The sequence below is a fragment of the Schistocerca nitens genome, chromosome 8 (genome assembly GCF_023898315.1).
Source record: "Schistocerca nitens isolate TAMUIC-IGC-003100 chromosome 8, iqSchNite1.1, whole genome shotgun sequence".
Lineage (NCBI taxonomy): Eukaryota > Metazoa > Arthropoda > Insecta > Orthoptera > Acrididae > Schistocerca > Schistocerca nitens.
In genome coordinates this window covers 178,850,825-178,874,330 of record NC_064621.1, presented here as the reverse complement: position 1 = coordinate 178,874,330, position 23,506 = coordinate 178,850,825, and the positions used below count along the sequence as shown (strand labels likewise).

The 23,506-nt window shown below is 43.7% G+C and overlaps 1 protein-coding gene across 3 annotated transcripts in view; it reads right to left on the bottom strand.

Moving 5' to 3' along the window:
* Window positions 1-3,501: 3,501 nt before the first annotated feature.
* LOC126199357 (probable cytochrome P450 6a13) overlaps window positions 3,502-23,506 on the bottom strand; it is a 251,063-nt gene continuing 231,058 nt past the window's right edge. For all 3 annotated transcript variants that reach the window (XM_049936222.1, XM_049936220.1, XM_049936221.1), the window contains exons 6-9: window positions 17,602-17,768; window positions 10,765-10,986; window positions 7,716-7,976; window positions 3,502-3,830 (exon numbers count right to left, since the gene is read on the bottom strand). In XM_049936222.1, coding sequence (XP_049792179.1) covers window positions 3,661-3,830; window positions 7,716-7,976; window positions 10,765-10,986; window positions 17,602-17,768 — 820 coding nt within the window. In that variant the 3' untranslated portion in view covers window positions 3,502-3,660. The remainder of the gene's footprint in view (window positions 3,831-7,715; window positions 7,977-10,764; window positions 10,987-17,601; window positions 17,769-23,506) is intronic.

Sequence of the window (23,506 nt, the reverse complement as noted above, 5' to 3'; positions counted from 1 at the left end):
CCCTTCGTCATTTATTCTATGAAAGTACTCATTAATTACGTATAGTGTAAATATCAGTTCCAATATCTGAAACATAAAGTACTAAACAGAAACAATAACAACGTTTGCACTTCCATAGAGCTATGTCAGTAACGAAATCATACATGGATGTACTGATAACACGCTTAACTGGAAAATAAATGCACTTCCTGGCAAAAAATGGAGCAGCCAGTAGGGGAGAAAGGAAACGAAATGAAACTTCACGGATTGAAAGAATATTTATTGTAATTTTGGCGATTACAAAATCAAGTCAGAATAACAACGAACTTGGCAGTATACGCCCACGTGTCATTACGACGTTCCATCCCCTCTGGCCCGGGTGTAAGCACTGATTCGTTTTGGAAGGGTTTCATAAAGTCTTTGTCGACTCTGCGGTGGCAGTCTGGTCCACAGCTATTGTATCTTGACAACCTGATATTGTCGCTGTGACAGTGGAAGTCAGGGCTGGTCCCACACATGTTTTATTGGCGACAGATCTGGGCGCATTGACATACGAGGGTTGCCCAGAAAGTAATGCATCGCATTTTTTTTCTCAGCCGAAAACAAAGCTACGAATGCGAAACGTTACACACGTATTATTTGAAGTTTCCTGAGCGAGCGCGCCAAGTTTCCGTCACTTCCAACAGATAGCGTAGCTGCAGGATGGTTTCAAAATGGCATCTATATGCGATGTACGTTACAGGCAACGTGCCGTCATTGAATTTCTCACTGCAGAGAAAGAAACTGTGGGGAATATTCACACACGCTTGTGCTAAGTCTGTGAGGCATCTGCTGACGACAGTAGTGTAGTTAGTCGCTTGGCATGGAAGATGAGGTCATCAGAAGGCGGTTCGGCGGAGCTCCACGATTTGCAGAGGTCGGAGAGGCCATCCACGGCTGTCAGACATGACATGTTGCAGCGAGCTGATATTGTCATTCGCAAGGACAGACGTTGGCGCTGGATCTGTCAATTAGCGAAGGAAGTGTGGATGAAATTTTCCACACTGTCGGATATTCAAAAGTGTGTGCAAGATAGGTCCCGCGGTATCTAACGGTGGATCACAAATTGCACAGAAAACACTTTTTTCGTGAGTTGTTCTCACGTTTTGAAGCTGAGGGTGGGGGTGGGGAGCTCCTTGTCCCGGATTGTGACAGGTGATGAAACCAGGGTTCACCATTTTGAGCCCGAAACAAAACGACAGTCGATGGAATGGCGACATTCCCACTCCCCACAGAAGAAAAAATTCAAAGCAACTGCTTCCGCCATTAAGGTCATGATCACCGTGTTCTGGGCCAGTGAAGGTGTGATCCTCATTCATGTGGTGCCAGGAGGCGGTACCATTAAATCAGAAACATATGTCAACACATTAGCAAAACTCAAGACGCGCTGCCGGCGACTTCGGCGCCACAGCAACCACGGAGATGTTTTGCTGCAACACGATAACGCTCGACCAACACAAGTCCGAGCACTGGTGGACACAACGCAAAACGGGGTGGGACAGTGTTACCCCATCCACCCTACAGCCTTGACCTAGCCCCCTCGGACTTCCACTTGTTCGGGCCATTATAGGATGGCATTCGCAGAAGACATTTTGAGGGCGATGAGGAAGTGATTCACACAGTAAAGCACTGGCTCCAGCACGAGAACAAGGATTGGAACCTACAGGGCATAAACGTCTCTGTTTCGCACTGGAAGAAGGCCATAGAACGGGATGGAGATTACGTGGAAAAATAGGGTGTGTAGATAAAACACCATTCTTTCGAGTATATAATCCTCATTTTGTTCAATAAAGAGTTGTTGAAGGAAAAATGCGGTGCATTACTTTCTGGGCAACTCTCGTACGAATATCTTTTGCGTTATGGAAAGCAGACAGGTCTGTAGTAATTTTGTACACCGAATGTCGTATTATAGGCGAAGCACAGTTTCATTTTTTTTATGGTATCTTCCACAGTTCGTGAAGCCTGAGAAGGTGCACGATACTTCATATGAGCTTAGCGAGGCAACTTCGCGCTTCTTTCACGATCAAAGTAACGCGATTTTGTTAACATTTCTACAGCAACGACAGATTTTTGCGGCAGTTCCAGGGAGATAGGCTCTCAGTTAGTGTTGCGGCTGTCTTTTGCATTTTGCTGTTGAAAAATTGTAAGACATGTGTCAACACTCAGGGATCTTCTCTCGCCGAATGGAATGTAGTTCAAACGCAGTCTTGCAAATGGGGAGATTGATGGTAATATAGGTGTCAGATGTGATTTGAGAGACTGGACTTTCACTGTATCTTCTGTCTCGAATATCACACATACGTTTGACATGACGAGAGGTATTAATGAACATCTCGGAGTGCAGGCTAGGTGACACGAGAAATGTGTGCATGATATTTTGCTACTGGAACAACACATATAGCTCATGATTTAGGAACAGCAACAATATGAACCAGGTAATGTTCTGAATGCAGCGTTCGCAAGATATGTACGATCATTCTATGCTATTTTTCTCCACTCCATTTTACCAAGCACATACCCGGTGGTTATTCTATCACAGTGGTCCAGTGTGAGCTGTAATTATCCTATGGCAGCGCAACTTCGTAGCTAATCTAACGCGTTAATGCGGAACCGGTTTACGCTGGAAAGAAATTAGTTCCGATTTTGCCCACCAGGTGCAATCTGGTGCTGTGAACGCAAGAAAGACGTATAGAAATGTTTCTGTATGTAATGGATTAGGAATGGAACGTGAGCAGAAAAGGACAAACAAGTGAGGAAAGCCTAATATTGAATTTATTAAGTGCCGTTTACACAATTTGTTCCATATGAGTACTAGAGACGTCGACGAGATGCTAAACAGCCCCAGATTTGCACCTGATCGCCAAAAGTGGAACTAATATTTTTCCAGCGTAAATCGGTTCCACATTAACGCATTAGCATATCGACCAAGTCTTCCTGTCATACGATAATTTTAGCCTACACTGGACCTACGCGAGTAGCTCCGCTTTAGTTAGAACCACGCAGCAGTTGTCTAATACACTCCGGAACTTGCCGCTCTCCTGAACAACTCTGCAGTCACAAAGGGCATCAAAGTTAAACAACACTTCACCCAATACACGAAGCCATGGACCAGCAACGATGGACAACAAACGACTAGCCGTCCGCTGTGGCTGAGCGGTTCTAGGTGCTTCAGTCCGGAAACACGCTGCTGCTGGTCGCAGGTTCGAATCCTGCCCCGGGCACGGATGTGTGTGATGTCCTTAGGCTAGTTAGGTTTAAGTAGTTCTAAGTAGAGGACTGATGACTTCAGATGTTAAGTCACATAGTGCTTAGAGCCATTTTTTTAACAAACGATCAGAAGGTACGTATGTCCATGACAGTTATAGATTTTGGGTCTATTTTATTAGTATGGGGTCGAATGAACGCCTTTTAAAATGAGCTACGGGTAGGTCTTAGGGATATGAATTAGAAGTAGGTCTCAGGGCTATGAATTTTTAAATGATATGGTTTATCAGAGTTTTATTTATTAAGATTGTGTATTTGAATTACAAACTAGTTAACAATTGGATTTTTAAACTTTTTTGCGGTTAAATAAAAATCCTTGTAACATTTATAAGAAAGCAACGTTCCATCTTCCACGCGTCGTCAACGGTGGGGAATGAGTCAGTGGTGCAGTGGTTTGAAGTTGAGCCACAGCCCGTCCTTGCAGAGCCGGAGGACTGCCAGAGGGTTGATCCTGATGGTCTTCGGGGTGCGCGCACTGCAGCGGATCTCCGCGTTGAGCACGATGGCAGCCACGCCCATCTTCACCTGCGACAGCGCGAACCGCTGCCCTGTCATAAAGAGAAATCTCACTGTGACTGTGTTGTCCAGCAAGTATCGAAAAGCTTCAGTCGTAAGTGAACAAATATTTCGTGTATGTTACCCTCTATGTAGTAACTACACCGTGTCCAGCGAAGGAGCCCCTGATTTCAAAATTAAATACTTCGAAAACTAACATGGCAATTGTCCAGTCCGACATGCCGAAACGTACCCTTAAATTTTTCACAGGGATAGAGAATACCGAAAGAAATGCAGTCAAAAGTTAAGTTGCTAAGGCGTACTTCAAGTATATTAAAAAAAAAAACGGTAAAGATACTCATTTTTGCTATATGAAGAACCGTTTATAGCAGCAGTTTGTACGGCCCTTGCTACCCAGCACGTGAATCGGTGAATAAAGCAGACGCAGCTGTAAAAAGGCAACGTGGTGCCGCGTAACGCTAAATCCAAAGTACGCACACGCTAACTTTACGCTCTTAAACCAAACCAAAAATTTCTCAGCTTATTAATTTTTTGAATAACTTACAATTCATATTGTCAGCTAAATTGTTGCAGATGTAATTGTTACTAATAGAGGAGAGAAAATCAAGGCAGAGTATAATGTTCATCACAAACGACTTTCATCAGTCGGACCTTAATTTTTTGACATTAAATATTTTACAATCATTCCTGTAGCACAGTCCTTAAGAGTTCAATACTGCATATTTTGCTAACAATGAAACAGTTCCTTGTTTATTCCCTGTAGTCGTCACAAAAATACCAAGTGCCTATTGGATGACGAAAACCAGGTACACGTGGTAAAAGAAAAATGGATGCATTAAGGCACTTCACAGTAATTACTAGTTTCACTTAGACAGAATTGGGATGGAGTGAGAAATGGTCGTGGCCGTTGTTCTGCATATTGTGCTGCGTACCAGGCATACTTGATCAAATTAGTAAATCGTGGAGATGCAAACCGACAATGCACAAATGACTAAGTTTAACAACACTGCTCCACTGATAAACGTGAAATGATAAAGCTACTTCCGGTTTCTTCTACTGTTTCCATAGCTCTTAGCGAAATATCGACATCATTCGAATGAATGTCCTAAAAATTAACTATTAAGTCACATATAAGTAGGTCTTCAGGAGAAGTAGGCGACTTCGGTTGTATACCACATTCTTTGCATTTCTTCCATGAAAGTTTGGAAACCTGAAACATTAACTGGATTCCGCATTACTGTGGAACTCTGGAACCTGCACAAAGAGAGATGTTATTAGTATTTATATACGAAGAAGCAAAAAAATTCAGCTTTATTGTCATTTTCAACACTTAATGATACCAAAAAGGCAACTGATAATTGTGATGGATATTCAGTGAGTTGCAGATTCGAGCCAATAGGAACTTGTAAGGTGCCCGCAATTCCTTACCAGATGAATAACACATTTTTGCGTCAAACAATCGATGGTAGTCAATGTCGACTATCAAGTGTCACTACCGCTAATTGAGTGAAGTGTATGTGGGAATTCGAGTTCATCGTCTCCAGGCGGAGCTGTGAGCTACGATTCGTGTCACACAGGCTGGGTGAACCCCCACCGCCGTGGGTTGACTCTCAACAAAGCTTTACCGATTCGTGACAAATTATATCCCTCACAGTGTTTTACAAAGGTTTACAGTGTGGCATATTTTCGCGTTCTCATCGACCGCGCCAGCCACCCACTTGAATGACAGTGTGGATTGTGCGTGTTAATTATTGCTACAGCAAGTGACACAGCACCAAAAATACTGCCCTGTGATGAGATTAACCGCAACTAGAAGAGTGAGACGAGAGCAGTGTCTGCCTCAAAATTTTGCTTAATCGGAATATATCAATCAAACAGAGTAAAATATCCTGGCACAGGTTATTGCAACACCGTTTATCATTGTGTTGTTGAGCAGCCACATCCTGATTGCAAAAAGCTCCCCAAGCAGCTAGACCCGATTAGCACTTATCTATTATGTCGCAGTCACATCAAAATTAAAGTCTGGCTGCTCTTTTAGTTTGTAACAAACGACGTCTTATTAATTGGAAGTATTTCAAAATGTGAACAACTGTGTCAGAAAAATTGTCAATGGAAACTGAAATTCGCTTTACAAATTACGATCGCATTGTGCCGTGTTATCTGCTTACCGATGTGCCGCCAGCTAGGGCTATGAGCCTGCCGTGATGCTCTGTCTGCTACAGCTACGGCAGGGGTATACATTTCTTTATCCTCCTGTCGAGCTACGAACCTGGCAATTTGCAACATTAAAAAAAAAAAATGCTTTCGAGCTGTGTTAGCGACTAAAATTGTGACATTTCTTTCTTCCGGTATATTTTTCCTGTATAAAAATTTCAGGGCAGGTTTCGACATGTTGGACTGGACAGTTATCTTGTCATATCGATAGACAAATACATCAAAAAGTATGTTTATTGGAAAGCTGTAAGAATTTGATTGAGTAGTTATGTAGAAATTTCGAAATAGTTTTAAGAGCTCGGGCATGGGTGTGTGTGTTGAACTTAGAGTAAGTTAGTTTAAGTAGTGTGTAAGTCTAGGGACTGATGACCTCAGCAGTTTGGTCCCTTAGGTGTTCACACGCACAGAATGTACAGCTTAGTTTTATTTCTCATAGTCAGTTTGAACTGTGATAGCAGGATCAAACTTCCTGGCAGATTAAAACTGTGTGCTGGACCGAGACTCGAACTCGGGACCTTTGCCTTTCGCGGGCAAGTGCTCTACCAATGAACTACCCAAGCACGACTCACACCCCGTCCTCACAGCCTTAATTCTGCCAGCACCTCGTCTCCTACCTTCCAAACTTCACAGAAGCTCTCCTGTGAACCTTGCAGAACTAGCACCTCTGAAAGAAAGGATATTGCGGAGACATGGCTTAGCCACAGCCTGGGGGATGTTTCCAGAACGAGATTTTCACTCTGCAGCGGAGTGTGCGCTGATATGAAACTTCCTGGCAGATTAAAGCTGTGTGCAGACCGAGACTCCAAATAGGTAGGAGACGAGGTACTGGTAGAATTAAGGCTGTGAGGACGGTGTGTGAGTCGTGGTTGGGTAGCTCACTTGGTAGAGCACTTGCCCGCGAAAGGCAAAGGCCCCGAGATCGAGTCTCGGTCCGGCACACAGTTTTAAACTGCCAGGAAGTTTCATATCAGCTCACACTCCACTGCAGAGTGAAATTCTCATTCTATGATGGCAGGATATTTAAATCATTAGACAGATTGTTTCTTCTACATATAGTCTTTCTCCTTATACATAATATTAAACAAAAATTGCATTCTCAACAAAGTGTTTTTTTTATTTTCTTTCTCACAGTCAGTTTTAACAGAAAACCGGAAATTTGTATTTATGGTTTATCACCTTATGATTAGAATACTACTACAGAATCTGAATGATATGAAAGTTTGTAACCCCACACGTTAACAGATTAAAACTACGTGAAATACTGCCAGTGAAGTTACTATCCTCAGTAGTTACAGAGGTCTCTGATACCCCATATACCAATGATCCCAATCAATTTATCCTCCTATTTTAAGCTACTGCAGTTTTCTATCAAGATTTTGTTTGCTATAAGAATAAACAAGGCTCAAGATCGTAGAGAGAGGAGGGAGAGGAGGTAGACAGAGAAGGGGATGAGGAAATGTACATAAAGGGGGAGAAAGAGGAGTGGCCAAAGAGAGAGCAGGAAGGAGGAAATTACAACATATGTCCAATTCCAATTCATGTTTAGGAACTGCGACGCATTGCAGGGTTCTCTATTACCAGACAAATTCTACTGTTGCCAGATACATGCCTGCTTGCAAATCACATTTTACCCATTTCCCTTACATACATCGTTCTCACACTGTTAGCAGCGGCCATATTTAAGGGTAGCTCCGACTACTTACCAATGCATGCCCGGGGTCCTGCCCCGAAAGCCATGTAGGCCAGCTTGGCTGTGCGATCCTTGTTGTCGGGCGAGAAGCGCTCTGGGTCGAACACGTGTGGGTTGGGGAAGTACCGTGGGTCGGCGTGTATGGAGCTTATGGGGAGGACCACTGCCGTGCCAGGCGAAATCGACACCGTCTGTCCCGTGGGCGCCGTCAGATTGTATGGGGCAGTGCAGATTTTCTCCAGCGGGGCGAACGGTGTGTGCAGTCTCAGGGACTCTGGAACAGCAAGCGGAACCACAGTTGATTACTGTGTACCATCAAGTATTTTTCCAGATTTGCATTGTGCAGTGTTCTCATTTACACTGATGGAACTGTAGTTACACCATGAACATCTTTATCGAATGCTACAAAACCCATGCTCCAGTGTTGCAGTGCATGTGGGACAAAAATCAGTGTGCCATTCTCAAGGATTGAGCTTGGTGGGGAAGAAATCGTGCATCTCCGTTCTAGGCAATGTCCTATGGAGGTAGTTTGCCATTGCTTTCCTCCGACCTGTTATGACATGTCAAGTGTGTGTGCCGAGTAGATGACTGTGGAGTGCTTGTATATTGCAGTGTTGGGTTTGTGTTACGAATGAAGGGAGGGGAGAGGGTGAAACTTGGTGCCAGCATATACCATACTCCTCTTGAATAGCATCAAGGGGACCACCAAGCTTAACGTCACCATCTGAGGACAGGTCAGAATCAACAAACACATGCCTTCACTTCATTAGCCACTGCAAAGAGGATTGGAATTTAATCCAGGAAATTGGCCCAAAGTCTGATGATCAGAAACTCTACAGCGTCATACCTCCTTCAATTTGCTGTAAAGGCAAAGGGCAGCAGTGCATGGCGTAGCCAGGGCTCACCCATTCCAGTACTAGACATGGTCAACATTGCTTAACTTCGGTGATCTGACGAAACAGCTTTATTCAGTGAGGCAAGTAGAGAAAATAAGTCATTCCAAAAGATGAAGGAGGGCATGATTACCTGATAGCTGTAACGTGTGCGTAATGTAGCTGGAACTTTGTAGGCAGAGACTGCAGTACAGTATGTCCAGAAGATTGCCACGTGCTCGTTGTTGTCATCTTTTGGATTTTGAGAAGGTTTAATCATTGGGATGAGGGACAAGGACTCATCATACTGACAGATCACACTGTAGTGCAGTGACAGGACAGAGAATGGTAACAAGAAGCTTTCAGGACAACAGTGTAGCATAAAGATAGAGGACGAGTCCTTCAAGAGCGTCTACATGACGAAAAGATTGTATAGTTGTTCGACTGGCTCTGATGAATAAACACATGACAAAAGCTAAAATTCAGGCAGAGGATAACTGCAGAGCCTCACCATGAACTTTTGGGAACAAATAACTGGAAACTGAGTTGAGGTGTAGAGTTGCTATGCAACGTTTAACGCTGACAACAGAGACGTTGAATGTCAATATATGGTATTCAAAGAAGATTCGCGCTCCTGTCTGTGGCGGTCAGATCGATGCCAGTGCGTCCACAGACGATTTGGTGGGAGGTCGGATGAAGCAGCTGTTCTCAAGACTCCTACTGCTCAATCTCCTCAAATCAGTGGGAGGAGAGCTATTGCGTATGACAACAAGACTTTTTCAGCAATAGTCGAAGAGAGAGAGAATGGTCGCCAGTATGTGGCGACAGTGGTAAATCCTGTTTTGTACCCTGCATGACCTAGGTACCAAATAGCATATTCCAGCAGGACAATGCTCTACCCGCACACTGCAGTTCACACGAAAACACTTTGAGGAGTGTATGGTTCCTGGACTGGCTTTTAAGGTCCCCTCATTTGTCACCTACAGCTGACTGGGATGCCATGGGAAGACGCACCCTTCTTTCTTACCAGCCTCAAGCCAGAAGTCATCATGAAATGGCACAGCATGCATTTCAGGCATAGTAAGAAATATCTCAAAATGACGTTCAGAAGCTGTTTCATTCCAAGCCACAACATACATATATTCATGTTCATTGGGGTCTCACATCACAGTGATGTTGATGCTGGACATCAGTTCCGAATGAAATGAATGTTTAATTTTTTAATACTCATTATGCAATCAACATTTCCATAAAGTTTGGTAACTATTGGACTAATGATTCATGACGTAACATTTTCATTGCAGTCGAGAAGCCAGTCATTCTACTTATAGTGGACAGAAACGAACCCAAATACCTGCCTATCGAGTGCAGTCCCGTACCCATTAGCCAACCTACTTCCCTCCTCCCTTCTTCTCGCCACCATTCACCTCAGCCGCTCAGTTCAAATAAAACAGACCGACTCATAGAATCAACTGGCTGTGGGCCTGCATGTGAGTGGCATGATCATAAGGGTACTTGCTGGAGATAAGTATCTAAATATGAGTTGCAATGTGGTTCGCAGTTTTGATGTGGCACAATTGATCATCAGATAGTTTTTTGGGAAAGTACTATGTAGATGAATGAATGTGAAACACTTGCTGTTCACTATAATTGACTAGCCAATCGTTGTAGGGCGTCAAGAAGACTGTGAAAGTTTCAACAAGTTCACGAAGAAAGACAAGAAACAAAACTGACATCGACTAAACCCCAAGGAATTGCTAGCATATGGAGAGTGACAGACTCGATGAAGACAAGATATCTGATGACCTTAGAAATGTTAATTTTAATGTTACACGGGTGTCCACAAATTTTTGACTGGATATCAATGGGCTAAATAGCTCAGTACTACTGCATGACGATTACGTTGTCCCATCGATAGCTTTAACCAAAACGAAATTTGTCGGGTCACAGAGTTGATTTTACTATCATCAAACGGAAGCTCTTACTGCAATTACACCAGAATCAGCAATTATTATTTACAGTGCTGTCTCCTGAGGGTGACAATTTTTTTGTGCGGTGTGTTTATCATGTTCACTGAAGAAAAGGGTTACTATTGCATGAATAAACCATTACTTAAGAAGCTTCTTTTGCTCTGATAGTAGTACGTTGCAGCGTTTTAGTGACAGTAAACGAGATGCGCTCCTCGCTCACCTGAGACGACCATGTCGAGGTAGGAGGCCTCGTTGATGACGTCATAGCCGAGCTGGCCGCCATGCTTGTTCACCGCCTCCTGCAGCTCGCGACGCAGCCGCTGTTGGATGTCTGGGTGGAGCGCCAGCTCGTACAGCAGGTAGGACATCCCTGTGGAGCTAGTGTGGATTCCGTCAGCCACGAACGTCATCACCTGCGCCGCGATGTCCAGGTCCGTAAAGACTGTGTAACAATAGGAAACATTTTCTGACTCCAGAACTGACTTTCGTGTTAGTGGTCTCACTGGAGGTATCAAGTCTGTTTAATTTTACTGTGTTCTGACCAAAATTTTAGTTTCTTTCCCGTTATTGAGTTTATCAGACAAATTTCCCTATAAAATCTGTATGCTGTCTTGCATCTCTACACAACTGCTCAACAAGAAATCTACGATCTCTGATAAATCTACAGTTGTTACAAATATAGTGATATGCATAACCACCACGATAATTGATTAACACAACAAAACGAGGGCCACTAACATACTGGCATCCACTGTAAGAAAAAACGAGGGAATGGGTGTCCCACTCATAACTGGCTCATGGCAAAGTGTTATAACTATTTTGGTGAAAGAGAATATGAAAAGAAATATGTACATGACATACCTTTGTGAATGAGAAATGAAGCGACAGAACTAGAGACACTGGATGTGAACCACCTCCATCTGTACACATAGTTCAATATGGCGCTGTATGTTCGTGAATGTTGTTGCCAGAATATTTGATTTCACGGCGGATGTTCACACGGAACTCGTCGACGAGGCAACATTTGTGAAATGTGGCAAAACTGAGGTTCCGAGATCTTGTGGGCGACGCTAACAATCATGTCTTTACCTCACACACCTTTTTTTCTGATAACTGCGGGCACCTCCCGCCGTGCAGACCTAAATATGTTTTTCTTTATCTCCATACTGTCCGCCCCCGGTAGCTGAATGGTCAGCGCGACATTATGTGTCAATCCTAAGGGCCCGGGTTCGGTTCCCGGCTGTGCCGGAGATTTTCTCCACTCAAGGACTGGGTGTTGTGTTGTCTTAATCATCATCATTTCATCCACATCGACGCACAAGTCGCCGAAGTGGCGTCAAACCGAAAGACTTGCACCAGGCGAACGGTCTACCCGACGGGAGGCCCTAGTCACACGACATTTATTTATCTCCATATTCGTCACCAAGTCTTGAATCTAGTATTTAAATGGTTTATGTCGGAGTCGCTGACATGGCTTAAGGGAACAACTTACCCAATATTGTTTCGCCAAGAAAGATGCGCTCCTCCACAGAACATCGATAAAACGTCAGAATGAAATATCAATTTAAGAAGCAAGTCACACAGAACACCATGAACAGTAAACCAAGTTACTCTGAAACACGAGACCATCACATGCAGAATGTCGCTGTCGCCACATTCCACAGATGCTGCTACGTTGACAATTTACATGAGAACATCCTCCATGAAATCCAGTACGCCGGTAGCAACAGTCACAAACACGTAGCGCCGTGATGAACTGTGAATACAGGTGGAGGGAGGTCACTTCCAGCACCTTTTGTAATGTACCTTCATTTCTCAGCCATGAAGGTATGTCAATTACAAATTTGGTTTCAAATCCTCTTTTATTAAGGTTTTTATAACACTTTTCCCAGAGCCTTTTACGAGTGGGACACCCTGCACTGAATCTGTGCTTTATAACCTGCTCTAAAAAGCTTTACACCAACTGTATATCTGCTAAAGTCTATACGAGGTGCATTCAAGTTCTAAGGCCTCCGATTTTTTTTCTCTGGACTGGAAAGGGATAGAAACATTCGCATTGTTTTAAAATGAGGCCGTGTTCATTGTCAATACGTCCCAGAGATGGCAGCACCGTACGGCAGATGGAATTTTACCGCCAGCGGCGAGAATGAGAACTGTTTTAAATACTTTAAATGGTGACGTTTTCCTTACTTGAACAGCGTGCAATCATTCGTTTTCTGAATTTGCGTGGTGTGAAACCAATTGAAATTCATCGACAGTTGAAGGAGACATGTGGTGATGGAGTTATGGATGTGTCGAAAGTGCGTTCGTGCGTGTGACAGTTAAATGAAGGCAGAACATCATGTGACAACAAACCGAAACAACCTCGGGCTCGCACAAGCCGGTCTGACGACATGATCGAGAAAGTGGAGAGAGTTGTTTTGAGGGATCGCCGAATGACTGTTGAACAGATCGCCTCCAGAGTTGGCATTTCTGTGGGTTCTGTGCACACAATCCTGCATGACGACCTGAAAATGCGAAAAGTGTCATCCAGGTGGGTGCCACGAATGCTGACGGACGACCACATGGCTGCCCGTGTGGCATGTTGCCAAGCAATGTTGACACGCAACGACAGCATGAATGGGACTTTCTTTTCGTCGGTTGTGACAATGGATGAGACGTGGATGCCATTTTTCAATCCAGAAACAAAGCGCCAGTCAGCTCAATGGAAGCACACAGATTCACCGCCACCAAAAAAATTTTGGGTAACCGCCAGTGCTGAAAAAATGATGGTGTCCATGTTCTGGGACAGCGAGGGCGTAATCCTTACCCATTGCGTTCCAAAGGGCACTACGGTAACAGGTGCATCCTACGAAAATGTTTTGAAGAACAAATTCCTTCCTGCACTGCAACAAAAACGTCTGGGAAGGGCTGCACGTGTGCTGTTTCACCAAGACAACGCACCCACACATCGAGCTAACGTTACGCAACAGTTTCTGCGTGATAACAACTTTGAAGTGATTGCTCATGCTCCCTACTCGCCTGATCTGGCTCCTAGTGACTTTTGGCTTTTTCCAACAATGAAAGACACTCTCCGTGGCCGCACATTCACCAGCCGTGCTGCTATTGCCTCAGCGATTTTCCAGTGATCAAAACAGACTCCTAAAGAAGCCTTCGCCGCTGCCATGGAATCATGGCGTCAGCGTTGTGAAAAATGTGTACGTCTGCAGGGCGATTACGTCGAGAAGTAACGCAAGTTTCATCGATTTCGGGTGAGTAGTTAATTAGAAAAAAAATTGGAGTCCTTAGAACTTGAATGCATCTCGTATATTTAGATTAAGGAGGAGCAGAGAATGAAATAATAAGAACCATGAAACAAAAAAATAATGAAGTGGACTTCTGTATGAAATGAATATAAAACAATAATCAAAATAAGGACAGTTTCTTCGAATGTACACATCTGTGAAATAAACGTCTGCTACTGGGTAAATCAACACTGTGGTATTAATCCTGTGAATTGCAGATTAAGCCTGTTCCGTCCTGTGATGGCAGCCTCCTGAGGTCACGCAGTGTGTGAGGAGGGTTCCTGCGAAGATGTTGGCCCCAAGAATGATTCATGTCAGTAGACATCGCTGTCCGTTCCAATTATCTGGTTCCTGCCTCCTGGAGGAAGGTGTGCACGAGGGGAGTGCGGTGTCCTCGTGCATTGTCGAATTCAACGACGGGTACAGCACTTGAAATGTTTATGGATTTGGACAATAGGCTGAAGGATTCTGTCTCAACACAGTACATCAAACTATCCTCAGTGGCGACCGGACAAGTTGGATATCCATGTTAACACAAAATATGACTGACCAAGCTCTATAGTTAATTTATGGGACTGTAGACCATAAATGTCCATTTTTACCTAGCCGCCTCCACTTTCATCTACGGTCTGATAAATCCTCTTCTTGTTGTGATGCGTACAAGACATAACTGATCCAAGTTCTCTTGCAGGTGATCCAGTGTGCACTGTGCCCGCATCACATTGCTGGGTGTTTTTTTACTGATGAGTGTGCTGGACAACAAACGCCAATTGATCGTGTGGAGGTATTTGCGTACTGCCTAGGTAGGTACAGTTCTCATATCTTGTGGTTACCACACCCCACTCTCGCCCACAGCTCTTGCAATTGCGAACGAAAATGAAATGAGCTTGCCCCAGTTTGTGGGTGCCGTAAACGTCAACAGGCTTTTGGTAATTCAAACTGATAACCTATCCAGTATTTGATCATCTAAGACATCGGCAGTATTCGTACTTGTAGGGACTCCACACTTGTTCGATAGTGGGAAACGTGGGAGGATATCACAGCTCTAATAAGAGAGAAATAAGGAGTAACAAGAATATTCATGTATTTTCAAATTAGTATTAAGCAAAACACACTCCTAGAATGAAGGATTTCACGGCAGGTGTTGTCATCACTTAACACTTCCGGGCTGAAATGCCGTGGTACATACATGAGGCTCTCCCCTGACGTTTTGCCTTCGACTGCGGAAGGCATCGTCCGAGGACAATCGGCGAACTGCCACAATATTTCGCTGAGGGCAGGCATCAGTGATATTACGCAACGAAAAACGCCACAGAGCACATGTACTGAAACCGAGTACACAGACAAAGCTGGAGTGTTGCCCAACACATGAGAAGGCAGGGACCAAAGCATAGCTGCTGAGACATTGGAGATGACACTGTCTTTCTGCCAACAGAGGTTGCCTACTTTGGGTCAGTTCCAGTCGTCGAAAAGGTGGTGCTACCTTTATCCTCATACATCCAAATGAAGAAAAACGACCGCTTAAACCTGGAGTAGGTTTAAACGGGTGCTGTCATTTTAAATATACTACCAACTCCTCCCGAAATGATGGCAGCCGCAATCTGTTTTCAGATTTTGGTCCTTCAGTAGGTTAGGAATCATTACGTGATAAAGTCTTTTTTTCTAGGAAATTTCGTTAAAGGTCTAATTCGTGATTAAATTTCCAAGGAATTTCAAATAAAATTGGTAGGGAAAACATGGATGCTTTGGTGGGCTGTTTATTAGCAAAGATACTGAATCTATCGTCTGACTGCTCAGAAAGTTCTCGCCTCTGAGTTAGTAAAACCAACTTGTAGTAATTTAAGACGAACGAGTGTAATACTCGTTGTCGTCACAGGACAACAGTAAAAGTAAATCGTACTAATGCAGGACGAGCAAGTGGAATGCTCGTTGCTTGCACAAAACAATGAGTAAATTATCCCTCTAGATGGCCTCTGTGCACAGAGGCAACATCAACACAGTGAAGTGAACCAATTGGATGAACAGCAGGTTATATTTATTTTTACCCGGTCGGCTTATGAGAACAAGTTGTAGAACAAGGATCCTGAAAACTAAACCAAGAGTGAGACTCACAGTTATTTGTTTGTTCTACTGACATATAAATCACAATGACATTAACAGAGCAAAGGTCTATACAACTCATCAGTCAAATTATAAAATGATGCTAACATTGTGGGGAGGTATGGACGACTGTATGGAATACACGGAACAGAATCTACGTATCTGGGCAGCTCTTGAAATTACATTACAACAAGAAGCCACAAATTACAACCAAAGTAAGCAACACACTTTGCGTGGCAAAGTAAGCAAGAAATGAGCTTCACAGAATATGGATCACACTGTCACAGCTACAACACTTACATTATCCTAAACACTTGTGTGCTCCAGTCAGCATGAGACAGCTGCCAAATATAATCCTCTCTCTAAGATGGCTTGAAGCAGAATGCCCAGACTCTATGTTCACAGCCCTACTTTCAAAAAACTCTATGTGGAGGGAACGACTCCATGCTGCTGCCAATGTGATGGGTAAGAAATGTTGTTAAATGTATGAAAAAGCAGGGGCAAGCACATGTAAGTTCCCTCCTTTTGAATACAAAATGCACATTTCTAAACATGAAGTTGGTACTGGGTATTAATGATTGGTAAACTTTACGTCCCAAAAAATGCTGTCCAGAGCGATGCAGTCGTATTGCTTGAACCAAATGTTTAGAGTGAATGTAAGCGATTCTCGCTGTGGCGTCTAACTCTCTGAAGTACATGCAGAAAGGCGGAAACGCCGTGCTCAATTATTCTCTGCAGACTGTGATGCGGCCACAGCATTCACTGACCACAGGGGTTGCAGGTGACTGCCTGGCATTCGATAACTGTGGAGCAGGTCACTTCCCAGATTCCACGAAACTGCCCGTATCTCCAGAGAGGGCCCTCTTGACGCAATGAAATACACAGACTGTCATCTTCCAACAAAAGAGGCGGCAGAGACGTTTCCGAGGTCACATCATCCCTGCGTGGCATGTGCAAAGCTGCCTTTCCAATATCCTCACTAAAATGACTGTGAAGTAGTGGCAGAAAATTAATTAATATCGCGTAGAGATATGTGACAGTAACGTTACAGCTCAGTACAGTAACGTTACAGCTCCTTTTTTGCTTGCGGCATTGTGTGGCCGTCCTCACAAGCGTCTCACCACTTGGCGGTTCTGGGAAGGTCTGTTGTGTGTCCAAAACGCCATTTCACTATTCTATTGCATTTTTTGTGGGATAGTTACAAGCCATATTCTGTAGAATGGAGACATCAGCTGATTTATTGGCTGCAAGGTCACCACTTTGACACAGATCTTCAGTGGTTTGCCTCTTAAGATAGTGAATGAATTTTCGAATGGTTTAACAGTGGCCTACGTCTATTTGGCGGGCGACTTTTTTGGTGACAACTAAGGCACATCATTTGATTCACTATTGAAAACATAGTGCGCTTTACTGAATTGGTCTGAGAATGTGGGTATGCATAGGTGGTCATAGATGACGACATCTTACGGTGTAAATAGTATTGGGAAAGACGTTACCGATAAAAAAGACAAATGAAAATTATGCATGTGAGTAGTGCAAAACACTTTAGATACATTTAGTTAAGTTCCAGGAATGAGTTACGTAAAGCATAGCCTTGCCCTACTTCACCACGCGTGGGTGGTAAGCTAGTGCCACTGTACTTGAGGAAGACGCGTGTCCTTGGTGTTACTCACATGCTTTGCCGGCGAGCTCCTGCCCCGCGCCGTCCAGGTAGCCCTTGGTCTTGAGGTCGACCAGCATCTGCAGGTAGTCGTTGCGGTAGACCCCTTCGTGCTGCCGCCGCGCCACAGTCCGGGACACTACGTCACACAGGAAGTTGTGCACCTCCAGCGGCAGAATCCTGCAGCACAACACCACCAGGAATACTTGAGCAGTCCCCACATGGAACGAAGAACGTGGCGTCTTGACGCTGAATTTCACGTAACGTAGCATTTTTGAGCGACAACAGATCAACGTCGGATTTTCTAAATGTGCTATTGAACTCGAACTCAAGCGGTGCAACATCGTTTTCTACATTACTGATCGAACCAAGTACACCTTACATCAGAAGACACCAATACCCCCTCCCCCATCACTGATTCCTTTAAGAATCAAACTTCTATGTATAAAACAGCTAGTTACATAAAGAAATGATAGCCTACTAGTTGCATGTAAGAAATGTAATGTATTGACAGGTTTTGGGCATTTAATGCAAGTCTTCAGAAGGTTATGCCTATCGCATTATTTGCGAGTGTCAATAATAATGTGCATACAGCTCAATGCCATGGTCCTAAAAAATACATGCAGGAGCAATAAGTATTACTCATTGCTCCTGCATGTATTTCATTATACACTGAAGAGCCAAAGAAAATGGTGCACCTGCCTAATATCGTGTAGGGCCACCGTGAGCACGCAGAAGTGCCGCAACACGACATGACATGGACTCGACTAATGTCTGAAGTAGTGCTGGAGGGAACAGCCGCCTCGAATCCTGCAGGGCTGTCCACAAATCCGCAAGAGTACGAGGGGGTGGAGATCTCTTCTGAACAGCACGTTGCAAGGCATCCCAGATATGCTCAATAATGTTCATGTCTGAGGAGTTGGGTGGCCAGCGGAAGTGTTTAAACTTAGAAGAGTGTTCCTGGAGCCACTCTGTAGCAAGTCTGAACGTGTAGGGGTGTCGCATTGTTGTGCTGGAATTGCCTACGTCTGCCGAAATGCACAATGGACACGAATGGATGCAAGTGATCAGACAGGATGCATACGTACGTGTCACCAGTCAGAGTAGTATCTAGACGTATCAAGGGTCCCACATTACTCCAACTGTGCTCGCCCCACACCGTTACAGAGCCTCAACCAGCTTGAACAGTGCCCTGCTGACATGCGGGGTCCATGGATTCCCGAGGTTGTCTCCGTACCCGTACCCGTCCATCTGATCGATGCAGTTTGAAACGAGACTCGTTCTACCAGGAAAAATGTATCCAGTCAGGCTCCGAAAGCCCATATGATGATGTTTCGTTGAATGGTTCGCACGCTGACACTTGTTCATGGCCCAGTAACGAAATCTGCAGCAACTTGTGGAAGGGTTGCACTTCTGTCACTTTGACCGATTCTCTTCCGTCATCGTTGGTCCCGTTCCTGTAGGATCTGTCTCCGGCCACAGCGATGTCGTAGATTTGATCATTTGCCGATTTCATGATATTCATGGTACACTCATGAAATGGTCATATGGGAAAATCCCCACTTCATAGTTACCTCGGAGATGCTGTTCCCCTCGCTCGTGCGCCAAATATAACACAACATTAAAACGCACATTAATCTTGATAACCTGCCATTATAGCAGCAGTAACCGATCTATCGACTGCGCCAGACACTTGTTGTCTTGTATGGGCACTGTTAACCGCAGTGCCGTATTGTGCCTGTTTACAAATCTCTGTATTTGAATACGCATACCTATACCATTTTCTTTGGCGCTTCAGTGCATAATACTACAGTTGCTGAAGATGGGCAGGAAACTAAACAGCTAGTTAGCTAGTTCTGACGCGTCTGAATATTTCTGACGTGATATCTCCTGAACTATGTGTCATGCACAGCTTGACATTTGCTAAGGAAGAACTGAGACTTACTAAGAACAACTGTCAATTGCTATGGAATAACCGACAATGGTTATGGAACAGCCAACCAACGATAGTAAAAGGAGTTGTAGAGACGGAAAGTATTAACTGCAGCAAACTCTGTGCACGAACGTTCTGTACGCATTCGACAGTTGATACTGTACGGTATCTGACGAAGGTTGTTGTGGAACTGAAGCCCGTCAAAGTGTTACTATTGTGACCACAGTTATGGCTGTGTCCAAAAAGGTCATCTCACGATTATGAAAGACTCTGAAAAAATGGTTCAAATGGCTCTGAGCACTATGGGACTCAACTGCTGAGGTCATTAGTCCCCTAGAACTTAGAACTAGTTAAACCTAACTAACCTAAGGACATCACAAACATCCATGCCCGAGGCAGGATTCGAACCTGCGACCGTAGCGGTCCTGCGGTTCCAGACTGCAGCGCCTTTAACCGCACGGCCACTTCGGCCGGCTGAAAGACTCTGAAGATGGAAACGATATACATAAGCATTCTGGACATCTTTTGCTGCCCACAAGTCCGCTAGAGGATCGATACGTAGCCATAGTGGTGTAAAGGAAAAGACATCTCAGTTGCAGACTATGAAACCGCTACCTATACACCTGTCTCTACCCTAAACATTTTGCGGCACTAAAATCAAGCTGGTTTGTATGCTTAGAAGCCTGTTAAATGTAGCCAACTTCATACTAGCCACCATCGAGAAAGAATTCGTTGGTGTAGGGAACATGCTGGTTACGGTCAGCAACCGTGGTCCAGAGTGATGTTCTCCGACGAATCCTCTTTCACTGTGGCAAGTGATTCTGGCCACCAGTTAGTGTGGACAGAGAGTGAGTGAGTGAGAGAGTGAGAGAGCGAGAGAGAGAGAGAGAGAGAGAGAGAGAGAGAGAGAGAGAGAGCACTTTACCCGTCACAGAATGTTCATCAAAGTCGTCAATATGGTCTAGGTTTAATGGTGTGAGCAGGTATTACATAAAACGGTCGAACACCGCTGCGTATCTTTTCGCGAGATACCATTACGGCACAGCGGTATTGCACTCCGATCATGTCCATCTATTTAGGGGTGCGGTAGGTCCCGACTTTCTGTTTATGGATGACAATATCCGCCGGCACAGAACCGCTGAACTGGGAAGTGAAGATATTGAATTTATTGAACGGCTTGTATACTTCCCGGGACCAAAACTCTATAGGGCGTGGCAGGGATGCTCTTTGCAGACGTGTTTCCCTACGAACACTCCTTCCCTGAAACGTGCAAGAACTGAAAACCGCGTTGAGGGAGGAGTGGTACAGTACCCCCAAGTTATCCTCAACAGTTTAGTAGCCACGTAGAACAAAAGGTGCAAATTTTGCACTAGTGACCGAGAAGGGCATATTCATTTCTGAGAGTCCGACATCGACTTTTATATTGCGAGTCTGACCTTTGTCAAACATGAACTTTATTTCTGTCTGTTCTCATTCTTTTCCATGTGGTGACATCTGTACCATTTTCCTTGTAAATACGCTGTCTGTAAAATGCATTGCGAATAGAATTGGTAGTAAAGAAGTAATAAATTAAAAGTCATGCCTGATACTGACGTTTTAATTCATGAATCGTGAAACTGTGGTAAGCAATAAACTTTTTTCCTCCCATTATATTGTGAGAAACAGTCTCGAAAAGGTTTGAAACTATGTGTAATGCTTATTCTAATTCACACTGATTATAGTCTCGGCAGGTTGCGAGCCGTGAGTTTAAGAGGAACGCACAATTTCTAACTTCGATACTTGACTTATAGCGTTTAATCTTTAACGTAAGTATACAGCGTGTTTCAAAAATAATATACATATTTCGAATGCATATATTTATTAAACTTTAAGACATACGAATGTGAAACTTTACACACATATTTACGAACCTCTCAAGTTCAGATAACAGATGTTCAATATATCCTCCATCAGCGACACGAACAATATCACATCGATACTCAAATTCCTCCCATACTCTGACAAGCATGTGCTTCGTCACTGATGTTATGGCAGTATAGATCTGGTTCTTCAACTTTTCCGGGCTCTGTAGGAGTGGTGGTACATAAACGTTGTCTTTAACGAAATTCCACAGGAAAAAGTAAGAGGGTGTCAAATCGGGTGACCACAGAGCCCAGCTGAGACACGCTAAAGTCGCCAGCTCCGTTACAACCAATCCAACGGTTCGGTAGAGTTTCATTCAGATATTCACTCTATTGGCGACTCCAGTGAGGAGGTACCCCGTCTTGTTATTGTAGGCAGTTTTAACTCCAGACAGGCACGACGAGTTGATTTTCGAAAGCAGTTTGGATTCATGCAACATTTTCGTCAGGAACACGGGGGCGGCCAGGACTCTTTCTTTTACATACACATCCTGCATCTACAATCTGTCGATACCATCTACGAATGTTCCACCCATTTGGAGGATCAATTTGGTACCTCAAACTGAAACGTCTTTGCACTGTAATCACGGAATTGCACTTCGGAAACTCAAGAACACAAAATGATTTCTGCTGCGGACTAGCCATTTTAAACATATGCCGGTTACCAAGAAAAACAGAAGACAACTGACATCTAACGGATATTAACATAAACTAAACTATGTATTCGTTTTCAATAGTCGAGCCGAGGCGCAGCGATCGATAGTTTGGACAAAATAATATTTTGTAATACGTATATTCTTTTTGAAACACCCTGTATTATGGCTGCGCATAAAAATGGGATTCTTCCCGGTCTTATACCTCGCGTTCTATTGGTGATAGTAGGGTAAAGTCAATTGTTTTGGATAGCCGTTGGGCTAGGGACCTTTTGTATACCCAGCAGAAGGATCGTCTTAGTGTCACTATCCTCCAGTACAGGATCAAATTATGAAAATTAGACAGTTCCTCCTGTCCAGATACATGGAGCGAATCAGTTAGTTATTTTTGCAATTGATGTCTACGGTAGGCCATAGGGGGATTATGGAGGCACCTTTAGTTCATGAACGGTTCCTTAGAAAACGCCCACAAAATTTTTACCGTTTTTTCTTACCAAAACTGAGCCGCGGATTCCAAGACTGCTAAGCACAGAAAATGGTATTGTTATGATATTATCCTAAAATCATGATATCACGCAACCTTGAAAATTTTTTTGATATTTTTATCCGACATACAGAGGTTCTAAGTTACCTTACTTCTTCACCTAAAATACTCAAATAAAATCCGGTGTGAGGCGTAATCTAAACGATAAATTACCGTAGAAAATTGCTCACATTTTAACGTTATATTCTATAGGTATTTCTCTACAAGTGCCATCTACTTGTTTTCAGAATTTATCGAGGAATACCGCAAAAACATGCCTTTTTGGGCGCACAAACCGAGACACAATACCAAGACGGCTATCTATGCACATCAAAAGGTTGTAATTTTTACGATGTATTCCTAAGACTGCGATGTCGAATAATCCTGAAAATTTTGTTGATATCTTTATGCGTTTCCGAGATACAGAGGTTCAAATTTAACCCACTTGTACACGTAAAATTCGCAAGTAAAATCCTGTGAAGGCGAAAATGTAGGTTGTAAAGTGAGATAGCGTAGAAAAATATGTTGTAAAGTGCCTCTGTTAGCGTTGAAGCACATGCAAAATTTTTGTGATCGTAATATCCGGTCTGAGTTATAAAATTAATTTTTGCGTTATTTCAATTTGACACAAGTAAACTACGAAAATTTTACTGACCCATATAGTTATTTTCATATGAGTGACATGTCCTGCCGTAGCAGGGAATAGAATGGATCCAGGGAAAAATGCTCTTACCGAAGCATATGAAAGTTGAATACGCTCCTGTTTAAAAGACTCGAACTGTAAAGTGGAGACCAGCTGCCTCATTCTACCATCCTCAGTACCTTTAAACATTTTCCCAAAATTTAGCATCCAAGCATATTCGCGCTTTTTTATACTGAGAGAGAAGAATACAGTGGCAGTGGCAAAG